This window comes from Emydura macquarii, unplaced genomic scaffold (genome assembly GCF_026122565.2).
Source record: "Emydura macquarii macquarii isolate MOO-44397 ecotype Brisbane River unplaced genomic scaffold, CSIRO-AGI_Emac_v2 contig_2432, whole genome shotgun sequence".
NCBI classification, from domain to species: domain Eukaryota; kingdom Metazoa; phylum Chordata; order Testudines; family Chelidae; genus Emydura; species Emydura macquarii.
The window spans coordinates 3,672,235-3,696,344 of record NW_027132569.1 but is presented as its reverse complement, the minus strand read 5'-3'; the positions used below and the strand labels follow the sequence as shown (position 1 = coordinate 3,696,344).

The 24,110-nt window shown below is 42.9% G+C and overlaps 1 protein-coding gene across 2 annotated transcripts in view; it reads left to right on the top strand.

The window, feature by feature from the left end:
* Positions 1 to 24,110, top strand: part of ELMO1 (engulfment and cell motility 1) — a 434,299-nt gene that overhangs the window by 100,154 nt on the left and 310,035 nt on the right. For both annotated transcript variants that reach the window (XM_067562514.1, XM_067562513.1), the window contains exon 6: positions 13,269 to 13,319. In XM_067562514.1, the coding sequence (XP_067418615.1) occupies positions 13,269 to 13,319 (51 nt within the window). The remainder of the gene's footprint in view (positions 1 to 13,268; positions 13,320 to 24,110) is intronic.

Sequence of the window (24,110 nt, the reverse complement as noted above, 5' to 3'; positions counted from 1 at the left end):
GATGTTGGGGTCACTGTGGATAGCTCTCTGAAAAGTTCAGCTCAATGCACATCAATGGTCAAAAAGGCTAACAGAATGATAGGAATGATCAGAAAAGGGATAAAAACTAAGACAGAAAAATTCATAACGCCTCTATATAAAACCATGGTACATCCACACCTTGAATACTGTGTGCAGTTCTGTTTGCCCCATCTCAAAAAGAATATAGTTGAACTGGAAAAGGTTCAGAGAACAGCAACAAAGATGATCAAGGGTATGGAATCGCTTCAGATGAGGGCTGTTCAGCTTAGAAAAGTGACGGACTAACGGGGAATATGCTAGAGGTCAATAAAATAATTAATTGTTGTGTGAAAAGTGAATAGAGAAGTGTTATTTCCCACAATACAAAAACCAGGGTTCACCTGATGAAAGTAGGCAGCATGTTTAATACAAACAAGAGGTAGTACTACTTTTTTGCACAACTCACAATTATCCTGTGGAATTCATTTCCATGAGATTTTGTGAAGACCAAAATTATTACTAGGTTAAAAAAAGAACTGGATATGTTCCTGGAGGATAGGTCCATCAATGGCTACTAGCCAAGAGGGGTCAGGGACGCAACCCTAGCTCAGGGCAACCCTGAACCTCTGATTGCCAGAGGCAAGGAGGGGACAATGGGGGTGGATCACAACTGTCCTGTTCTGTATGCTCCCCTGAGCTCTGGTACCTGGCCACTGTCTGAGACAGGATGGACCATTGATCCGACCCAGCATGGCAGTTTTGTTCGTATTTTTAGCATGCTAGGTCAAGCAGAGCTGGTACATTTGTCTGCCTGGGCTGAGAGGTATGCTCCCAGCTGCAGGGCCAACATACCCATAGAGTGTCCCAGCTTACTGCAGCACAAAGAACCGTGGGACTTACTCTCAAAGTCCTAGCAACACACATACGTGAATGCCGCATCAGTGAGGACACAGCGACTTGAGTAGGGCATTGCAGTGTGGTTGCTTACATCCAGGCTGGGCTACCCCAGGTATTCAGACATGGGTGCCTATTCCCTGGGCTAATGCTGCACTGAAGACATACCCTTAACTTTCTGGTGTAGACAAGGCCTCTGTTGACAAAAGTTTTGCAGGCATACAGCCATTGCTGTAATTAAATCGCTGTTGTGTGTCTTCACTGTCTCCTTCTGTCAGTGGATTGCATTCACACTATCAGCTCTGTCAACAAAGTGAGCAGTGCAGCGTGGGTAGCTATCCCACTGTGCAACTGCACGCAGGGTGCTTTGGGAAGGGTTTGCAATGCCTCACGGGGCAAGCACAGCATCACGTGAGGAAGGTTTCTGAACCCCATCGTTCCGTGGGCATCCTACCAGTTTGACAGCTGCTTTTAAACTGCCCTGTCAGCCAAGCTGACACTGCTGAACACAAACACAAGAAGCTCACAGACGCGGGGGGAGGGGGAAAGTAAGTGAATGAGTGTGTGTGAGAGAGACACACACACACGGAGAGAGAGAGAGAGAGAGAGAGAGAGAGAGACAGTGTGTGTTGGGGACAGTGAGAGTGTCTGTACGCGGCTTGTTTCTTTAACTTCAGACAGCAGCAGCTGGAAGCAACCAAGCCCAAGGTAGAAGAAGCTGCTACGCAGACAGCTTATAGCTGGCATCCTCCATTCCCCCACCCACCTCAGCAGAGACAGGTCCAGTGCACCCGCTGGGGCGGGCAGAGGGACACAGTCCCCACCTCCCTCCCTGGCTCTGCATGGCACATCAGGGTCAGGAGTTACACCTCTCCCCTGTAGTCTAGGGCAGGAAGGCAGGACTACCATTTGCTGTGCTGTGGGTGGAGTGAGCTCCAGGTGAGTTAACTTGAAAACTTCCCGGGGCTTTGAAAGAGGAGGGGCGGAGGTGGACAGCTGCAGGGCATCAGAGCTCAAACTACTTACCAGAGCAGCACGCAGGATGGCATGCTGGGATAATTGGGAGGCTATTTTTAGCGATATAACCTAAGGGCAGTGTCTACACACCTGCTTTTTCGCAAAAACTGTGCCAAAAAAGGCTCTATGCCTCTGCTCTAGATAGTTTTATTTTGTTGACCAAACAGAGCAGTTTTGTCGACAAAAGGGTCATTGCAGTGTGTACACCAGGATTGTTTGGTCCACAAAAGGTGACTTTTGTCAACAAAACTCTCTAGTGTAGACCAGGCCTTAGTTAAACCTGTGCAATGAGGCTGTGCAAATATGTTCCGAGTTTAAGATAAGTTTATTTTGGTTTAATTTAAATTGAGTAGTAGCAGGTGTACACTGAACCGAAACAAGCCAAGTGAAAAAGTCCCCCTAAGGTTTTGTACCAGTGTAACTAAATCGGTGCAGACTTGTGTGTAAACCATCATAAAAAGGAGGAGGACAGTGGTTAATCTGCAGTCGTTAGTGTGCTGCATGCCCTTCTGGCTAGTGACTACAACTCATCAGCACATATTGATGAAGCTGATGCAACTTTCGTATTGTCTTTAAATGGAAGAAACTTTCATTAATTCATGTTGAGCAGAATCCATTCTTGTTCAATCACATTTTCATTGCTTTTAAACTTTTATGTCTGACACTTGTGAAGAAGCCCCACTTTTTTTTCTTTCAAGCCACTGACAGTTCATTTTCATTTGTAAATGGAGCAGGCATTGCTTCTCATCATTTATTTTGAGAATTTCTCACATTGTATTATTTTGAAAATGATGCTGTCCTCACCTTGTTTTCTCATCCTCAGCCACCCTGTCCCTTACTCCATTTACAGATGAAATGTTCTTGTTATTTGTGAATCTGGGCATAGTAACCAGTATTCAGTCTGTCTGAAAGGTGTCTTTGCTCTTGACCTATTTTTCTCTGAATAGAACCTGTAATTGTATATTCTGGTGAAATTCCACCATACCATTGTAAGTGCTGTGTGTAGGAAGTTATGTAAAAGATAGAAGGAGAAATGAACCTTTTGTAGTTTTTAGTCTTTCATTTTAGTATTAATCTCTTCCCACTGGGTTGTAAGCAAACATGCTGAGTAGCGGGGATTTCTGATTTAGTACTTAACCTGGCACTTCCTAACATCTGTAGATAACATGAAAGTGGGAGACAGCATGGAAGTTAGAAGAAATTTGGTAGCTTACTAGTCCTTTCCCCTGCCATTTCAGTATTATTCCCTATAATATACTCCCTAATGTATACTGTCTAGGGCATTGTCCAGTCTATGACTCAAGCAATGGGATTTCCACTGCTTCCTTTGGCAGGCTATTCTGCAGTCTGGGATATCACTTCTTAGAATTTTTTTTTGTTTACCCTAAATATTCGTTTTTAAACAAAAATTCATTCCATCATGCCTATTTATAATTCCAGAGGGGTAGCCATGTTAGTCTGTATACAGCAAAAACGAGAGTTCTGTAGCACTTTAAAGATTAACATTTAATTTCAGTAGTCATAAGCTTTCGTGGGTTGTACCCCACTTCCTCAGATGCAGTTGGTAGAAAGTGGGGTGCAACCCACGAAAGCTTATGCCTACTGAAATTAAATTTGTTAGTCTTTAAAGTGCTACAGAACTCTCCTTGTTTTTCCAATTTATAATGCTTTTTTGTACCACCCTAAACAACTGATTCTCCTTGGTGTTTGCATCCTTTAAAATACTTGATAGTTTTGTTCCCCATTTAGTTGTTTATTATCATTATCTATATGGTGCTAATGATATACATGGTGTTTTACAAGGTGTGTGTGTGTGTATGTATATATATATGTGTATATATATGTGTATATATATAGTCAACTTATTTAATTTGTAATTCTTCCTCATAAGTCATTCTCTGCAGCTGCTTGATCATTTTTGCCTCTCTGAATTTGTGTACATTTTTTTGTTGCTTTCTGGGCTGATACTGAATGCCAGAGCCTTTTAGAGATTGCCTCAGTTCCAGTGATCAGCAGGGATTTCAATAACATTGGCCAGTGCACTAAATGTAATACCCTAAATTTAAATTTCTGTAAATTCAGTCTGCTAGAAAGATTCCTTCCACCTACCCCCCCCCCCCCCGCCCCCGGCCTGTAGCCTTTTAGCCCCGTAGCCTTTAGGAGAGTCTTATCTAGACTCATGTGGAACTAAATTACTGGCAAAAACTGTTGAGCATTCTCACAAATGGAATACTAACGTGTGAGTGGGAGTGAGAGAGTGATATCACAATGACTATCTTGGGAGTAAGTGGACACACTGTGTGACCTGAACTCCAGGCAGTTTACCTGAATCAAATCTCTGAATTAACAAAGCTGTAGAAGAGACAATGTTTTAAATGATAAAAATACTTTTTATATAATAGAATAGACTCTTTCTTCTATATCTACTACAGAATTTCTAAATATAATGATTTTGCTGTAGACAGCACATCCACCCTCATACAAGATATCTGTCAGAAATATCTGCTTTATCATATTTGGAAACTTTAAAAAATACAGGTTTAAAATATACTTATGTTACTATTAATATTGTCACCCCTCTGCTGAGTGAGCAATATCAAAAGTCAGGGCCTTCTCAGTGGAGAAGAAATCAGTGATGGGGAGTTTGGGTATTTACTAAAGCTGGTGTACACTAGAGAGTTTTGTTGACAACAGTGTAAACACTGGTGTACACATTGCAATGACCCTTTTGTCGACAAAACTGCCCTGTTTTGTCGACAAAATAAAACCGCCTTCATGAGCGGTGTAGAGCTTTTTGCAACAAACTTTTAGTAACAAATCATCAGTGTAGACACTGCTGCATGTTTTTGTTGCTGTAATCGGCCTCTGGAAATGTACCACAATGCCAATCCTGACCACTTTGGATATCCATTTGCACTCCGTGGCTCTGCAGCCACCCACCCCTCTCCCTTTGCAGTTGTGGTAAATTTGAAATTTTTATTCATCTTCCTGCTTGGTCGGCATGGAGAGCTTGCATCTCATCTTCCCAGCTGACCATGGTGGCTCCACGCAGCAAACGCTTTCCTGCTTGGAGCACACCAGAGCTGCTGGACCTGGTTAGGATTTGTGGGGAATCTACCGTGTAGTCCTAGCTCCGCTCTAGCCGAAAGAACTTTGATACCTCTGGCCAGATTTCTCATGCCATGGTGGAGAAGGTCTATGAGCGTGACACACTGCAGTGCTGAGCTAAAATCAAGGAACTGCAGCAGAGCTACCACAAGGCCAGGGAGGCAAAGCGTTGCTCTGGTGCGGAGCCAATGAGCTGCTGCTTCTACAAAGAGCTGGAATCCATCCTCAGCAGCTACTCCACATCCACTCCCAAGATGCCTGTAGACACCTCAACAGCCTCGGGGCCAGTTGATACTGCCTGAATCCCTACAAAGAGGTCATCAATGAGGAAGTGGAACTGGAGGATGACCCAGAACTGGGGAACAGTTCGGTTGCTGAGGTTGGGAGTCCGGAGCTGTTCTCAACCCCAGAAGGCTACAGCCAGCCCCAGCCCTTCAGCTCAGGATGCAGGAGAGGGGAGCTCTGGTAAGTTGTTGGAAGCTGATGCTGCTTATGTACTGGAGACAGGGGGGTCATTAACTTGGCTAAAACATACAGGTATTGGAAGGGATAGAAATGCACAGGAGTAGCTGTGTTTGCATGTGCTTTCCCGTTCCCTTGTGCATCTAGGCAGTACGGCTGAGAAGCACGTTAATGCACACTGAGATTTCGCAGGTATCCTCCAATGTGACCTCTAGGAAACTTTCTTGGAGGTACTCCCCCGATTCTCTGCCTCAGATTCCTGGGCGGAGCAGCTGTGTTTGTGCCCCCGTTGTAGGCCACTTTCCCATGTCAACTGGCAATCACTTGAGCGGGGACAAAAGCAGCGCACTGTCGTGCAGTATAGGGACCCACTTTGAAGCTGCTCGCATGGAGGAGATGCATCCTAGCATCCTTGCTGACTTTAAGGAGCAAGATATCTGCTTCTGTGGCCCCTGCCTGTGGAGAATGGTGGCACAATTTAAAATTTGTTTTCCCCTATATATTTGCATTTATGTCCCAAGTGATTATGCACCCAGAACCTAGACCTACGTATATGGTCTCCCCTCCCCACCCCTGCAACTCACCATTCTCAGGCTGATTAAGGAGCTGTACTCTGCGCAGGGGACAGTGAAAACGAGGTGTGTTTCATAGTGATTCATGTGTACTGTTAGGGCACTCACAATAATGATTTTGGTCTTTGTTTCTTGTTCTTACACAGATGTGACCTTCCCAGTCGAGGCTCCTATGCCGGCAGACTGCCTACAACTGATAAGGAAGCGGCCGTGGAGAAGGAAGGAGATGTTCTAGGAACTCCTCCTGTCCTGTCCTCTGAGGCAGCCAAAAGAGAGAAAAGGGCATGGAGACAATCAATGTCAGAATCTCGGAAGATGGACAGACAGGAATGGAAGGAAAACCAGGAGAGAATTTTTGCTGGCCATGAGTGACTGATCAAGGCCATGGAGAAGCAGACAGAGTTTCTAAAGTCAGTAGTGTCATTGCAGACACAGTTCATGCAAGTTCGGCCCACCTTCAGTGGCAACAAAACTTCTTCCCCTGCACTCCACCATCTCCCCCTACACATTCCTACCAAAGTTATGGGCCATCTTGCCACCCCCTTCATTCCAGCCCCTCAGACAGCTATGAGAATGACTGCTGGACTTACACGCAGCTGTCATAGCTGGCACTACCCTCCACTACTTCCCCCCTCTAGGATTTGTTTGTGTGCTGTTTTGTGTTAATAATAAAAGTATGCTCTCAAAACGAGAAGCACTCTTTATTTATGTGTTGAACATGATATGTATATCTACCACCGACACACGTCATAGAATGTCACAGTGCAGTTTCAAAAAACACCTGATGGGTTCTCATTGTCAAAATGGGCCCTCAATGCCTCCCTTATGCGTATGGCCCCCTGTTGTGCCTCTCTAATACCCCTGGGATCTGGCTGCTCATATTCAGATACAAGGTGATGCGCCTCTGCGGTCCACTTCTTGCCCTTAGCGTCTCATACATTGTGGAGCACACAGCAGGCAGCTATAACCACAGGAATATTGTCCTCATTTAAGTCCAGCCTGCCATAAAGGCATCCCCAGCGTGCCTTTAACCTGCCAAACACACATTCAATAGTCATTCGGCATTAGTGGGTAGGCTGGGTCTCCCAGGATCACTGTGGACATCTCAACATCCCCTAATGGAATCTTTTCATCTGGGAAAAAAGTCCCTGCTTGTAGCTTCCAGTACAGGCCAGTGTTCCTGAAGATATGAGCATCATGCACCTTTCCTGACCAATCCGTGTTGATGTCAGTGAAACGCCCATGGTGATCCACAAGCACATGGAGTACCATAGAGAAATACCCCTTCCGATTGATGTATTCTGTAGCAAGATGGTCTGGTGCCAAAATCGAGATATGCGTGCCATCTATTGTCCTGCCATAGTTAGGGAATCCCATTGCTGCGCAGCCATCCACTATTTCACGCACATTGCCCAGAGTCACAGTTCTTTGCAGCAGAATGTTGTTAATGGCACTGCACACTTGCAATAACACCGCTCCAACCGTGGACTTGCAGGCTCCAAATTGATTAGTGACTGACCGGTATCAGTCTGCAGTTGCCAGTTTCCACACAGCGATTGTCACACGCTTCTCCACAGAGAGGGCAGCTCTCATTCTGGTGTCCTAGCACTGCAGGGCAGGTGCCAGCTCTGCACAGAGTTCCATGAAGTGGCTTTGCACATTCGAAAGTTCTGTAGCCACTGTTCGTCATCCCAGACCTGCAGAATGATGCAATCCCATCATTTAGTGCTTGTCTCAGACGCCCAGAGCAGCGGTTCACCATGTGCAGCTGCTCCATGAATGACAACAGTAATGCGGTGCTGTTTGTCTGCATGTCACTCAGCAGGTCAGGCTCCTCGGATTTCGGTTCTGATTCGAAGCTCATGATGTACTGCACGGACAGCCACGATGTGTTCGGAATGCTGAAAGCAACAGTGGAGAGTAGTGCGGGAGCCATCTTTTCAGATAGAGATGGCGGGTGTGCAGTAAACCCGAATGCTTAAAAATCATGAGGTTATGTGAAAATAATAGATTTGGTGTTCTTTTTATTTGCTTTCTTTTTTTGAGCCTTTAGGGTGCTCTGGGGTCACATTTTGAAGCTTTCTCCATAGCCATGAGGGCTAGAAACTTACTTTTTCTTTAAGAATGAAGGCTGAATGAAGGTACACATCCATTTGACTCCGGGAGCTGAGCTTTAAGGAAAGCCATAGCTATCACGATACAAAGATGCCATCAAAATAGCCAAGCTAGCTAAGCAGAGCTTTGCTGGAAGGGCACTTAAGAAAACCTAACAAGCAAGTTAAAGGTTTATTTTGTCATGTAGCAGTCCTCTCACTTTTATGAGTATTATATTCACTTAAATACTTAATGACTTAGCTTACTGCAAGTGGTTAGAAGGGAATGTGCTGGGGAGGAGGGTTCTTTTAAAAAACCAACAACATATGTTGGGAAGACCTGGGAGCTTTAGGTGCTATTGCTTAACAAATGTTGTTCTGCATCGGTCTGTGTAAGCTGGATCTTTTTAAACAATAATGAAGCAACAAAAATACTTTAATCAGATATTAACGTCCACAAATAATTATTCCTTCTTCATTTTTTCAGCATTTTAAACTTATTAAACTTCTTCTCTCCTTAAATACTGCAAGGGTTTTCATTTTTAGAATAATGATATATTTTAGTTCCCATCTCTGTTACATTTTCTTTGTCCAAGCTGAGTGCAATGCAAAAAGTAAACAAAAGGTATACACTGAAAAATGTTAGATTTAAGTTTTTTAAATTCATTTTTATAACCCACGGTATCGTTTGGCAGGAGTCACCAGGTGCTGCAGCTATACATGGTCTCACGTGTTGTTTTTTTTTTTGGCATCTGACCACTGTTCAGTCTTTGAAGCAATGCTTGTACCGTTGTTAATTTTGTAATTAAGTTTCTTTTTAGGAGGGAGATAATTTGCTCTCTGCATTAATCTAACGAACTAGAGAGAATTTTTTGTTGCTCCCTGGGAACCGGTGTCTGAGATTGAAATGAATATAGCTTCATCCCTATCCATGGTTAAGGGAGCTCTTTTAATGCTCTTGGGCCCACTTTTTAAATGCTACTTCTTCATCAGAAGTCTGATGTGTCCATGTTTTGAGCCGATTAAGGAGCGGAATGATCAACACAGTCAAAGCTTTGAGATATGGAGCACAATCCAGTGGTGGTGTCAGATGCAAGGAGCATCACCATCAAACAGAGAATGAGCAAGGTAAAGGGGATCAGAGGATCCCAGAAAAGAGTTGAGACAAAGGTGCCCTTAAAGATTTTTTCAGTGGGGAAGGAGAGGAGGAGGTGAACTGAGTGGGAGACCAGGGGGATGTAAAGGGAGACAGAACTGGGGAGAGGGCACCCAGAACGTAAGGGACAGAATAAAGGACCTGATACTTCAAGGCGAGGAACACCCACAACTCATATGGACTTCAGCTGAAATGGTCAGCACCTTTAGAGGGGAATGGAGATGGAAGGGAATCCCACAGGTAGTGAGTGCAAGAGGAGGAAAGGAAAGTCATGGCTTCTAGCACAATGAGGTCCAGACCCATGAGTGGGGCTCCCAGATGCTACCACAGTACAGATCATTAATTAACCACAAATGCTCCTTTTAAAACTTTGTTTTTACGGCAATGGATGAGAAAGTTCTCTGGGATGTATCCAGGGTCCCTTCTGTGGTGGTTTATGCAGGTTTTCCTGCTTCTCCTCTCTCAGCAGTTGTCTCCCAAGGCCCAGTGGGGGGGGGGGGGGGTCAGGAGCTACCAACTGCGTCTTAATGCTTCAGAGTAGGATAAGTCTGCCCTGTACGTTTGGAGGTGTTGGGGGAAGTGATGGTCCTGGCTGCCTCCCCCATTTTACCCCCTCCCCCCAAGTACAGCAGTCCATGCTTTGGTTGCTTCAGATTCTACTGGTTGGAGTCACGGTCGACATGCCTTGGTGGTACTAGTCAGAGTAATAACTAACGTGCATGATGAGAATTCAGCTTGGAAGGTGTCATGCAGTAGTGCAATGCTTGGAAATAAGACTTGAAATTAAAATGGAAGCTTGTGAGTCTCATCTCCTGCCAGATTTATTATCTTGCAGTCAGAAAAGTGACGTATTTGTGGCAATAACATTGCTGTTGCCTAGTGTCCAGGTGACTGTTTTAAAGAATCTGACTGGCTACTGTAGAATATTAAACTGCTTTAGCATGTTTTTCTGAAGTAGGCTCCCTCTCACTACCCAGGAATAAGCTATTGTTCTAATGCAGGAGATCATCTTGATTATATTGTTTATGAATCTATGTGTGTGTGGACCGGAGATTGGTGGGAGGGTTCTCCAAATATCTTGGAAAACAAATGTTCTTTTTATATCCTAGATGATAATGGCATATCCTACCCTCAGTAACATTGCCCCTTGTATTCTGGATATGAATGCCAGAAACCAAGATGTTGTGTTTAAAAGACATTCTGCTATCTTGAATAAGAACCCCAAATACAGTCTCTCTACCACTAAGTAGATTAGCTGTGTATAAATGTTGTTGCTGAAATTAACTGGCATATTGAATGTTGCACCATGCAGTTAATGTAGAAAATCCTCTTGGTTAAATTGTGTGCTTACACAGATTGTTTCGTTGCAGGCTCTTAAGTCATTATTTAGAATGGATAAACAAAATTGGATTTTTGACTGGGGAGAAGATAACCCCTTTTAAGTTTTGCTAGCCTACTGTGCTAGAAAACTGATGCTTTGGATGCATTCAAATAAAAGGGCATACGAAATTTTACCTAAACCTTTGGCTACACTAGGATTTTGCAGACTGCTAATTCTCAATGGGAGCAGCTCATAGTGACAGCACTGGTGGAAGCTGTAGTGTAGGAAAGGCTCATGTTACTGTACTCTACTCTGAGCAAAGTGTGATGACATGGTGGGAAAAATGTCTGAGCCTAGTCTACATTACAACTTCCACCGCCCATTGGGCATTTGGGGTCTGAAAATCTTGGTATAGACCCAGCCTGATAAATGGAAATAGCAGGAAGGCTCAAAACAAAATCTCCCTCAGCACTTCTTGTGCATTGTGGTTCATTTTTTCCATATAACTCTATATATAGTGTGCTGACATTTATTGAGGCAAATATTTATCTAATCTATCTATTTAACCTACATAGTCCCCAACATCATAATATCTGAGTAGCTTCCAAGTACCTAGCCTAGAACTAGAAACAACATGAATCTCTGCCCTCCTTCCCCGTTTCAAGAGTGCAGAAGAAATAACTTGATTAGTTCATAGAGCAGTGTTTCTCAATTAAATTTGGCCACGGAACCCTTTTGAACTTGATAAATAATTGCGGAACCCCCCCCCCAAACTCTTAACAGTATTTTTACATATGGGGCCAAAAAAAAGTCAAAATAAGCAAATTATATAACAAATTTCAAACAACTGGGTCGGCATTTCTCACTTACATTTTCCTTACACTCGATACTCTCCGCCGAAAAATCCGGGACATCATCCCTTTTTCGGTGGCACGGAGAACAGCTGCTCTCTCCGGCGGCGAACAGCTGCTCGCGGAACCCTAACAGTGTTGGGTTCCGCAGAACCCAATTGAGAAATACTGTCATAGAGGGAGTGAGAGTGAGAGAGAGAGAGAGAGTCTATTGTTAATGGAGAAGTGATCTCTCTGAGGTAGCTAGAGCCAGTCCCCTGGAGGGTTCTGAATACCGTGAGAGAGACCATGTACTGGACCTTGTTTAGGGACCAGTTTATTCACCTTGGCTTGATTGAAGCAGGATACATCTTATTTATAGTATTTTGTTGCTGAGCTGCGTAGGGTTAGGGAGAGTTGGGGAAAATAGCTTTTTTTAAAAAAAGGCTTCTTTTTTTACTTCCCCTTCAAATATCAACCTGTGGAACATTCTACATTGTAGTCATTTGAAACGTTCTTCTCTCTTCTCCATTTTGATGCTTTGTATTCTCATAGAAGAAATAGATGAAATGATGATATAACTCTTTACTTTAAATCAAACTCTTGCATTTTGCAGCTATAGTAACTCTGGATCACTTTTTTACCTCTTACCTCATATTGATTGATTGAGGTGTTTTTAAAAAAAAGGATATAACATATGTTAAAAAAATAAGTGTCTCAAAGGAAGAGATTCATAGATTCTGAAGCCGGAAGTGGCCACTGTGATTGTTTAGGCCATGGCATTTACCCAAAGTAATTCCAGTTTGAATTAGGGCATATCTTTTATAAAAACATAAATGTGTTAACACAACTTGGGTTTACATTGGAGGTATCCCAAAGCTTGTTATCCAATACCAAGGTACATACTGGTAGTACTGAGACTGTAGGACTCATCAAAAGACCACTGAAGTTCAATGGGAGTTTGAAAGCAATTAGCTTTTGGTCAGGCACTACATAGGCAAATGTACTATTACATGTATGGTGGCACTTCATATGTAGCCTTGAGCTTTAGAATCTCTCTTACTGAGAAACAGGATTGTTGGTGAGGAGACGGGCTTATCCCATTCTCTTTCAAAATCTGTTGTGAGATGCTTGACTTCCAGCAGGTGTCTTAGTTTAATTTTACATTTTATATGAGCTTAACCAAAAGAAATATCTGAACCCTTCTCTTTCTGCCAACAATGTGAGAAAATGACTTACGGTATATTTGAATTGATGTATTTTCACTTATTAACCCTTCAGCATATTTCTTTGAGGGGGATGCAAAATAGTGATGAAGGAGTTGAGTGGCTGGTTCCAGTGGTTTGTCAGCATGATCCTGTGATAGAAAACTAAGAGCCAGTGGAATAACGTTTAAATGCTGCAGATGTTTAATGATAGATTTCAGCAAACTTACGAAATCCTCATGCAAGATTAGAGCCAGATATTACTGGCGGTTATTTATGTCTATTACATAGTATATTTCAAAGAAATATTTAGAAATAGCCAATGGTAACTAATTTCTGCAATATATGAATCATTCTTAAAACGGTTCAAATCTGTTAAAAATTCATATGAATAATATATATATTTATATTTATTGCTTGAACAACAGGTAACTTGCATAAAAAGGGCTAACATTGTGTATCTTAGCATACATATGCAGTGGGGAGGCATTCACACACATGGAGAAAGCATTGTTGCTGGTTTAATGTGGTATTCTGTCCAATGCATGTTGCACCTTTTGTATGAGCTGATTGTACTTAGAGAAAAAAAACTTTGGATTTTCTCTTTCAGAATCGCAGTGAAATAAAAAATGGAGCGATCCTTCGATTAACAACATCTCCAGTAAGTTACTATTCCATTTACTCTCCTTAAAGTTTTTCAATCTCCCGTAGTGATGGTTTGGTTGGGGGGATTTACTATGATTTTTTTTTCAGTAGTGCATTCAGTAGTGCATTTAGAAGCTCACAAAAGGAACTGAGAATTTGTGGTTCTCTACTTTTTTTGGGTCTGTGACTCCCCAAATGGTGTAAAACATTGCCCCATGATTCACTGTATCCCACAGTCCAACTGCAGGGGATTGTGGGATTTGGAGGGGTTTTGGTGTAAGACATTGGAGGGGATGGTGCAAAATGGTGTAAAATGTTTGGAGGGGATTTGGTGTAAAATGTTGCCTCTTGATCCACTGTATCCCACAGTCCAACTGCAGAGGATTGTGGGATTTGGAGGGGTTCCTGTATTGCTGGGTGTGGGGCTTGTGGAGTAGTACTAGTGCTGCTGGGTGCTTCTATCTAACCTCTCTTCTTCCCACTTGCACAGTACTCATCTCCAAGGTGGCACTGCCTCCAGTATTTGCTAAACTGGCACCAAGGAAGGCCTCCATCAGAACACTGTCCCTGTTCCAGAGTTCACAGCTGGACGGGAGGGTAGAGAACAGGATGGGGAGAGCTCTACTGTGTTCGGGTTAGGGGCAAGTAGTAGGTCAGGGACAACAGAAGGAAGGGGAGCGAATGACCTGTTTCTTCTTATCTCATTCCCAGGGACCTAGTGACTGTGTGATTTTTTTTTTTTTGCATTTTTTATCCCAACTCCTCCCAGCTGGAATTTTTGGGCAAGTGAATGGAACTTTATTTGTTCCATGAGAACATAGTCTCAAAAGGTGACCTGTCCAGGCAGCAGTAAAAGGGAGAAGGCAATAGGTGCTCTCTCTGTCACCTGCCTTCTTTTTCATGCTCAACTCCAGAGTATTACAGTCCCAAAGCTCAACAGCTGTTTCAGAACAAGGCCCTGTCAGAGCCTGGATTACTTCCAAACCATATCATGGCCTGCAACTCACAACAGTCTAATACCTAGGAAACTACCTGGCCTCATAGAATGGTTCAGGCTTCTCTGTGAATCTAACCCCTTTTCCTGGGATGCCTCAGGGATAGGCGTGGTGGGAGCGTCCTCAACACCTCCCAGCCTCTGTGTTTTTCAGGAAGCCAAGCACTAATGCCAAATCTATCGCACTGAAAAGGGAGGGACCTGACATCCCTGTTGCTAGGACCTATTGCCTAAAATTATAATCCCAGGAAACCAAGCAAAATCCGTGTTGATGTGTCCACAAACAGTGCCACACAAACCCACTACATAATTCCACAAAAAAGTACCTGTGACATCGACTGCAGCAGCCTGAAGGAGCCAATGGAATTCTTCCAATCCATCAATTTTCATTTAATTGGCGTCAAAATCCATGAATACTCACATCACACAAATCCTCACAGTTGCTGCAGTCCAGATGACCTGTGGAAATGGCCAGCTGTAACTGCAGTGTCCTGTGAAACCCGAAATGCAGCCTTCCAAGCCAAAACAATTAGGTTTGTTAATATCCTCCACCAATAACCTCAAAGAGGGTGGAGGGAAGAGCAGGAAGAGGCCGTCCTCTGCCTAGCCTGGCCCTTTTATCAACATGTTCCAGCCAGCCAACCCAGGAGCATGTTGCAAGGACCAAGATTACCCAGTGCCAGCCTCCTGTTAGAGGAACTGCCCCATTGGCTGACTGGTGAAAGAGGGTAGCTGAAGTGGGTGTGCCATTCCATATTGGAGCCAGCGTACCTTCTAGTTTCCAACGTTCACATTTTTTTTAACTGAATTCCAGTGTTTATTCTCAAATGTTTACAATATGTTTTTAAACTGTGGCTATGGTTTGGGGGGATCTTTTTAAAGAGTTGGGGTGTTTCTAGTGACTGGTATTTTTGTACTTTTCAAAATGTACTGATTAATGGGGCTTTCCATGTATCCATCCTAGAAGCACATCTTTGTTCTTTAGGTACTACGGTAATGGGCACCATACCTAAGATAGATAGAGCGGAGGTTTCCAAACTGTAGTCTGGGGACCTAGAGAGTCCTTGTTGTTTGCCCTGGGAAACCGGCTGGCCACATGTGTCTGTACTTCCTCCTTATTTCCAGCTGAGCACAACAGAACATGTGGACGAGACACTATGAAGAGCAAATGTAAACTGTGTTATTCTGCAAAATGGACAAAACCCTTACGCTATGTACAGTTAAAAAAACACTAATGCTTTCATAATCTTGCTTTACCATGAAGGAATTACTGTAGCTGTCACCAGGATGGTATGCTCTTGTAAATAGGAAGAGAAGTGAGCCATTTGATAGTGGATGGGAGGGGTGAGATGTTTGTCCACAAGACTCATTTAAGATGTGGTCATTCCATGAAAACATTTAAGAAGCCCCTATTTTAGAGGACATTCATTAAATGTGTTCGACCTTGGGGCATTGGGATCTGGAGAAGCTGTAACTCAGCCAAAATCCCTGATATCTTGAGTATCTACTTACCCGTAAGTCTTGTATCTTGTATTCAGTTCCTAGCAGGTACAGTTAGCAGCCATCAGCACATTGCATCCTCCAGTGCAAAACTGTATGATCTTCATGCACTCTGTCGCAACTAGATTTTTGAAGGGGAGTCTCTGAACCTTTCCTTGGTGAAGTTAGTATCTCAGTGAGACCTCGGTTGTGTTCTATCATCTCTCACAAAGACTTCCTTTGAGTCGCTAACCACATGCTCTCTGACCCATCTGTCCATGGAGGTAGCCTTTCTGATAGCTATAACATCAGCAAGAAGAGTCAGTGAACTTGGGGTGCTTATGATGGGCCCGCCATATACTTCCATAAAGAAAAGATTTTGCTACACCTCCACCCCAGATTGATACCCAAGGTAGTTTTTGTGTTTCATATGATTATCCAGGTACTTGTATTTTTTCCTGAACCGTATGCCTTGGAAGAGGAGAGAAGACTGCATTCTCTGGCCTTCCCAGAGGCCATTGGCCTTTTATCTGCAAAGAACAAAGGATATTAGAAGATATGTTTGCATAGCAGAGCAATCAAGAGATCAATACATATCCACACAGAGACTTTCTAAATGGATCTCAGGTTGCATCCCCTTTTGTTACCAACTACCCCTGAAGGAGTAAAGGCTCATTCCATCAGGGGGCATGCTACTTCAGCTGCACCACTGAGAGTTCTACCCGTATTAGTGATATGTAGGGCAGCTACTTGGAGCTAGCTCTTTGCATACTTTCATGCAACGTTACACCCTGGTACAGTCATCAACTGCATATACGGTTATGGGGACAGCAGTGCCGCAGTCAGTTATAATTTCTGTGTCTTTGCACCAACTGCTTGTTTGACTACTCCTTGTTAATCTCCCAGTGGAATACACATTGCACCATCACTCAAAGAAGAAATGGAGGTTACTTAGCTGTAAATGGAAGCTTTTTGAGATGTGTGGTCCCTATCTGTATTCCAATCCCCTCCCTCTGTCCCCTTCTGCTGCGGATTGGGTACACTGCAGTAAGAATGGAAAACTGGAGAGGTGTTGGCTTCTATCCCTAAGTTGGGAGCATGAGGAAAGCTACACCATGTGTGCAGGCCAATGGATGCTGCTTTAAAGAAATTCTGGATTCAGGCGCATGATGCGCATACGTATTCACGTATGGAATACAGATGTGGATCACACATCTCGAAGTACCTCCAGTTACAGGTAAGTAACATTTCCAGGGGCAAATGCCCACTTACACAATGCTTTCACTTCCAAATGTGAGTTTCTGTTTTTTATCCCCTACTGCCAGAAACACTTTGAAGATGAGACAGTGTGGGGTTTTTTTTTCCCTAATTAAAACTAGAAATCTGAAACCCTAAGTATATGTATAAGTACAGTGTTTTTTATTTTAGTTATTGCAAATTTAGTTTACTTATTCTTTTTTATACTTTGGCTTCTTTTTTCTAAATCATTATAGCATCACTTTTGCATTGCAATAATTACTGGTGCATTGCTAAATCCATTATAAACTGTCTCCTACAGAGATTTATAACTTGCCTATTTGAAATTTCACTGAGTTGGAATTTTGCAAATTGTCAAACTTGTTGGGAATTTCACCTGCCTCTTTGTTTCTTCAGATCTGTTTGCAAAGTTTGTCTCGTGATTCTTTGAGGGCTGGTTTTCCATAAACAGTGCTTCCCCTCACCTCTTTAAAACACAGTTGTGCACACTGTCTTCAAGCTTACTTGAGTATAGATTAAATTTCTCAGATTGTCTTGGCTCTCATCTTTCTATTTTTCCTGTTTATCTTTACTTTCCTATTATATTCTTCAACAACTCTCAGTATGCACTACATAATATTTTTGCCATTTTCCATAAAAGATTTTTCCCTTATGCCCAGTTATGTTTCTGTGGACTCATGTATCTTGTCCAGCATTTATCTTTTTTTGTATGGATATATTTGAGAATGAAATATCAGTTTGTCTGGTATTGCTCATTCTAGGTTTTTTCTATTCTAGTAATGGGGTGCATAGATGGATAAGTGAGTTATAATCATTATATAATGTGAAAATATTCCTAAAGGACAGTTGTCTGTCCTCCCATTCAGTAAACAGAATTGCATCTGCTACTGTTTGTGACATTCATACGTATATTTTATACACCAGCTCCTGCAAACCTTTATTCTAATGATTGTTCTTTACTAGAGGTGAGTAAAATATTAGCAGTACACAAATTAAGTGGAAAGTCCCTGTGTCAGTTAATGAATTATTCACAAACAGAATTGGACATTTGTTTAATGGCTTAAACAAACATATGGGTTGCTTGTGAACTATACCATAATTATTGATTCTTGTATTAGCTTTTAATAATAGGCTATTTTTGATGTGTGATTAGCCACCTTTGTCACATGGGTTGTTTTTTCGGCTCCCTGGCTGGATGACTCCAGTCCTGAGCCCACAAATAACTTTCAGGTGGCTGCATTAACATTTCCAGCATTTACAAACAAGTATCTGTGTCCAAATACACATGCCCACAAGTACTTACAATAATTATCCTTCTGTATGAACATTTCTGCAAATACAAACACCATTTTTTTTCATGAATGTCCATGAAAATCATATTGTGATGTTGTGGTGTTTTGGAGATCACCAAGGCCAGTTAGGGGTTCTATCATCACCTGCCTTTCAACTTTGGGTGCCTTAATGCTATGCTACTGTGGCTCAAATCTCTGAAATGGGTAGCCAGCCAAACATAAAGGTCTCACCCACCTAGTTACTCCTTTCAAGATGATCCCAGTAGCCCTTCTGGACCCGAGTCTCCCCAGATCTGTTCTCTTAGTTCTTAACTACCAGACACTCAGACTTTTTCCCTTCTGATTCATCACCCCAAATGAGTGAAACCTGACCCCAGTTATCAGTTCACTTGGGACTGCACATGCCATCAAGACTGCAAAACAGAGACCTGCTTGGATTAAAAATAAAGTGTATCGTAAAAGAAATCACAGATTCAAAAGATGAAATAATAAGAAAAAGCAAACATCTGCAAGTTACACCAACAGTAACCATAAAGACAATCTTCACATATCTATATAAGCTAAATTCCCGTCTCTAATACAAATTACTCGTTGCCTCTTAACAGTTTTCCAGTGTGCCTTCTGCAGTATCCAGTGTTTCACACAGTCCCCCGCTTAGATTGCTGGACCTCTGTTTCTGGATAGCCATACCCATTGCCTTCACTTCAAACCCCTTCTCTTTTTTAACAGGATATGCAGTTTTTTTCTTTCTCTCAGACTATGGTAATTCATGGTTACAGAGAACAGGGGAAACACTTTCCTTAGTTTTCCAAGACTGGGTTTTCTTTTTAGTTTCTATGTCTTTCCATTAGCTTTAATGGTTCCCCATTGCCTTTCCCTGGGTTGGACAATGCTAGGTGCTTGGAGTTATTTTCATGTAAACAATTAGCCTGGGAGGTGCCCCTCCCTGACTGATTGTTTTCCCCAGCTTGCTGGGAGGTGGTGTGTAGTTGCGCTATGATTACAATTACAAATTTCTACACACACACACGCACACGCGCATATGTTTGTAATCATAAACTGTATACCCATCTCCTAATGACCATCCAGGTCAGAACATCACAAGCTTTCATAAAAGACCTTACCTGACATATGTTTAGACACAATAACATTGCATACCATCCAGTTGATCCAGTTGTTTATTCTTTGGGGTTCAGGCCCCCTGTTTTCCCCTTGGGGGTCTGGACCCTGATTATCATACACACAAAAAAGAGATGGGCAATCTTTTTTTGACCATCTCTTGTCCTTACCTATGCAGATAGGTCCATTGTTTTCAATGAGTAAAGGATTGGGAATCAGACCCTGAGGCCCAGATCCTGCAAACAATAAACTTAATTTTACTGGGGCTACTCCTCAGGGCCCAAGTTTGTAATCATTTGTGTCTTTTTATTATGAGTTAAGTATTTTTAAAAATCTATATCAGCCGTCACGTATCACCCTGTAATAATAAATACTGAGCTACTTCTGTGTGTCTGCCTGTGATAAAGGGAGAAGCTATTTTTAGGATAAGAGTAAAAACATTTTTCAAGTTTCCAAGGTGATGTTCTAAATAGTAAATTATTTATCATTTAAAATAGTAAACCCCTCTAGAATGTTAATAGGTAGCTACTGAATGTACAGAAACTTCTTTTTAAATATTTTTTCCCATGCCCATGCACTACATCTATAATGCTTTTACCACTGACTTACTTTGGAGCCTTGGACTTTTCTGTCTCAGTTTTGTTATCTTTAAATGACTGTCGCTGATGCTAACATACTTCATAGTGCCCTTTTGTGGATTATATTTATACAGGGCTTTATATATATACGTTCTAATTTCTAAGTATTATAAAAATCCAAACTGTTTTGTTAATGCCCACACAGCCTTCAGTTGAATTTCATTGCTGAGTTAGAGCAGTGTTTCTCAACCTTTTAAGTAACCCCCTAACTTCTGAAAATTTTAATAAGTACCCCAACACTCAATTTTCCACTCTGAGAAATACAATCTTTCCCCCCTTTACCACTGGACAACTCTATTTCTCATAAAGCAGGAGAGTTCTGAGTTCTGACATGCTGTGTGGCTGTGGCAGATCACAAAACTCCCTGCTGTTTCTCCCCTTCTTCCTCCTCCCCTTCCTCCATATAGGAGCAAAGGTCATCGCCAGCCAGTCACTATGGCCTGATGGTGGGGTCATGTGGTGTTCTCCTCACACAAGTGGGAACTTATGAGATATGAGCAGGCACTAGTGGCCCACCAGAGTGGACAGCAGCGCTCCCCATGGCCGTCCCTAGGGAGGTGCAGGCCTGGGGCAAATCACACTGTGTGGGCCCCTCTTAAGATTTTTATACTAGTAAAATCTGGGGCTGTCATAGTTGTTAATTTCACTGCTCAGCTAAAGCAGTGAAATTGACAAGTAAGCCTGTGAGTAGAGCCAGGCTCCAGGACTGGGCAAGCTGCTGGGTTCTCTGCCTGGCTTTCTGGGAACCGGGCTTTGAGCCAGGCAGGGGAGCTGCCACTGGGCAAGTTACAGGTGGCTGCCGCTTGGCTGCCAGCCCAGGAGGTGGGCGACTGCCACCCAATCTGAGCTGGGGCAGAGGATGCTTCCATGCAGGCCGGGATCCAGGGATGTGGGCAGGCGGCAGGCAGCTGCTGCCCATCTTCAGGCCAGGACACAGGAGGCTGTCTCTCAGCTCAGAGCCGGGGCACGGGTGGCAGCCACCCAGCTGCGAACCCAGCTCACAAGACGCAGGAGACTGCTGCCAGGCTCCCACCTGGGAGTTGGGACTGACTGCCACCCAGCTTCCCAAAAGGATGGCAGCTGCCGCCTGGTGTCCCAAGAAGCTGGCAGCTGCCACCCAGCTTCCCAGGACTGGGGTGGTTGCCGTCTACCTCCCAGCTAGGAGGTGGAACCAGGTGGGAAGCCGGTGCCTGCCTCCCGCCTCCCCCAGAAGCCGGCGGCTGCTGCCTGCCTCCCTTCAATGGGTTTTTTGCAGCGTACCACAGGTTGAGAAACTATGAGTTGAGTAAGATGCCAGTTGGTCTCATGTGGGTTGTTGGATTTAGTTAGCAGATTATGTAGCATGTCCCATCATCCACTGTTTTCTGGAGTACAATGGGTTGTGCTATGGTTGAAGTTGCTGCCTAAACACTGAATTTCCTTGCTTTGGTTGGTGTAAACTATTGTAGATTAACCCTTAATGATCTGTATCCATTGTTGTACTAGGGGGATTAGCCATTCAGATTTTGTTTACACAAATGGGAATGATATGACTGATTAATTTGCATAGCAAGCTGAAATATATACACTTTGTTGTATTTCATTATATGTTTCTTAAGTTATGTCTTAAAAGACAAAGGGTAAAATCCTGGCCCTGGTCCATGGGATTTTTGCCATTATTAGTATTGCTTTAATAATACAGGGACCAGGACCCCATTGTGCTAGGCACTGTACAGAACAAAAAAGAGTCCCTGCCCCAAAGAACTTAGTCAATGGGAGTTTTGCTGTTGATACCGGTGGGGTCAGGATTTCACCCAGAGTGCATTAATGTTTGAGATTGGCTAGTTTCAGAATTTTTGCATCCTCCTTCCCAGGCTGACACTCTTCCTCTTCCCTACTTTGTATGTTAATGGTTTGCAAAATTCGAATCAACAAAGTATGAAGAAGTATTCTTCTCTGTCAGAAGAATGAGTTTTAGGCAGTGTACAATGGTGGGTGTATCTGTAGCAGCCAGTGGAATCCTTTGTAGGGTAACCTTGAAGTTCCTAACCTAACCTCCAAAGGACTGATGGGTTTTGTTTGCGAAGACATAGATAATTTCATTTTTATTTTAAAGCTGACGCAGTCCTGTCAAGCTGTCTCTGCTTTTAAGAACTGCAGTTCAGACAGTACCGCAAATCCTGGCTCTCCTTGGAACAAGTCAGTCAAGACTAGACAGATACTTTAGGCTTCTTGAATGCCTTTTGAAATACTCCAGCTTTAATAGAGTGCATTTTAGAAGCTTCCTCGTCTCCTCCTCCTCCTCTTCTAAACTGGAGAGCTTTTAATACAACCCTTACTTTATTTGAACAGCAGTGTTCCGTCTAATTCCCCTCCATCATGTTTCTCAGCTGGGAAGATTTTTTTTTTTTATTCCTACCTGGATGGTATTTTAGTAAGAGCAGACCCGTGGCAGCCAGCTCTTCTGTTCTTTAATGAGCCATGTTCTCTACTGTCCATCCACTGATGAATTATAAATCATTAAAAGAGCACCCTGGTAACCACTCAGCATGCATCATCTGGGTATCATTTTAAAGCATTGTTCAGCAAGACTGTACATTCTGTCAGAGCACACATGAGCACTATGGCAACAAGAACTAGGAGATTTTTTAGGAGTATGTGTTATTCAGTGCAGCAATATTTTCCTCCATCCAGGCACGTAATGCCAACAGCCAACATTACATTTGACCAGATGCCACATGAGACAATTACCAATATTTTTGCTAAGAAAAATATTTGTTTACTCTCTAATCATGGGCTGAGCGGTTAGTACCAGCTCTTCTATCTTCTAATGGCAGAAAGAATGCAGGTTTTGGGATGCACTGACTTCCAGGGGGTTGCTTTACGTACTGTAAATGTCACTGCCTAGAAACTTATTTTTGGCCTGTTAAGCCTCGTCCATAGTTATTTTTCAGGAAAATTTCTGCTGTTGCACTATTGCTAGTGCAGCATTAACATTAAGTGTAGACAAATGTAATTGAGGACATAACTAAGTTCCTATCTACACAGCCAAAACTGAGTATAACTCCTATTATATCATAGTTAAGTTAATCATGGTTTGGCTAGCTTGCATAGAAAGGACCAAACTGTATTGTAACCATGATATAGAACTGTTACAGCCTCTGGGTGAAATCTTGACCCCACTGTAGTCAGTAGCAAAACTTGCCCTTTACTGGGCTGTGTCAAGTTTCTGTAACAGTTTCTGTTCCTATCAACACAGACCAAGACCAAACTGCAGTAAAACATGGTTAGGACCTTATCAAGTTACCATGTGAGCCTTCAATCTAGTAGTTTTGTAGTGTACGTGGACTATTAGCCTAGGTATCCACTCTTATTAAAGCACAGTTACACAGTTACAACATCTAGCACCTTTCGCCCAACCAACCATCCTGTCTTGTAACTGCCTTTCACAACCATCATCACTTTTGTTGGCTATATCTGTGTAGATGGGGGCGCTAACATCCTAGTTTGTGACTTTCTTTGTGCAGCAGTAGCAAAGGTCTTCTAAATAGATTTTGAGGATGGTTTGTTTCACTAACACGCTTAATTATGTCTTTGAAATCGTTTTCAAAGTGAGTTCAACTGAGCTGACTTAGCACTCTGGAAGACCCTCCAAAATGTCTATTGTAGAGTGGGTAACAACTGACAGTAGTTAAACTTGTTCTGAGAAGTATTTATGTTTTACAAGCCTGGCATGCCAGCAGCTGGCCATCCTTCCCAGATGTAACAGTCATGGAGACTGAGGGCTTATCTACAACTTGCGGTTACTGTGGCATAGCTACAGTGCCACAGCTATGCTCTGTAACTCTAGTGTATATGTATATTACAGCGGCACTGGAGTTTTTCCATCGCTGTAGTAACTCCACCTCCCGAAGCAATGGTAGCTAGGTCAACAGAAGAATGTTGCTGTCAACCTAACCAGTCTACACCAGGGCCCAGGGCCCAGCACCCCGGAGTGCTGTATCTAAGTTGGTTTAAGTTTTAAGTGTAGACCAGGCCTAGTGAGAGAA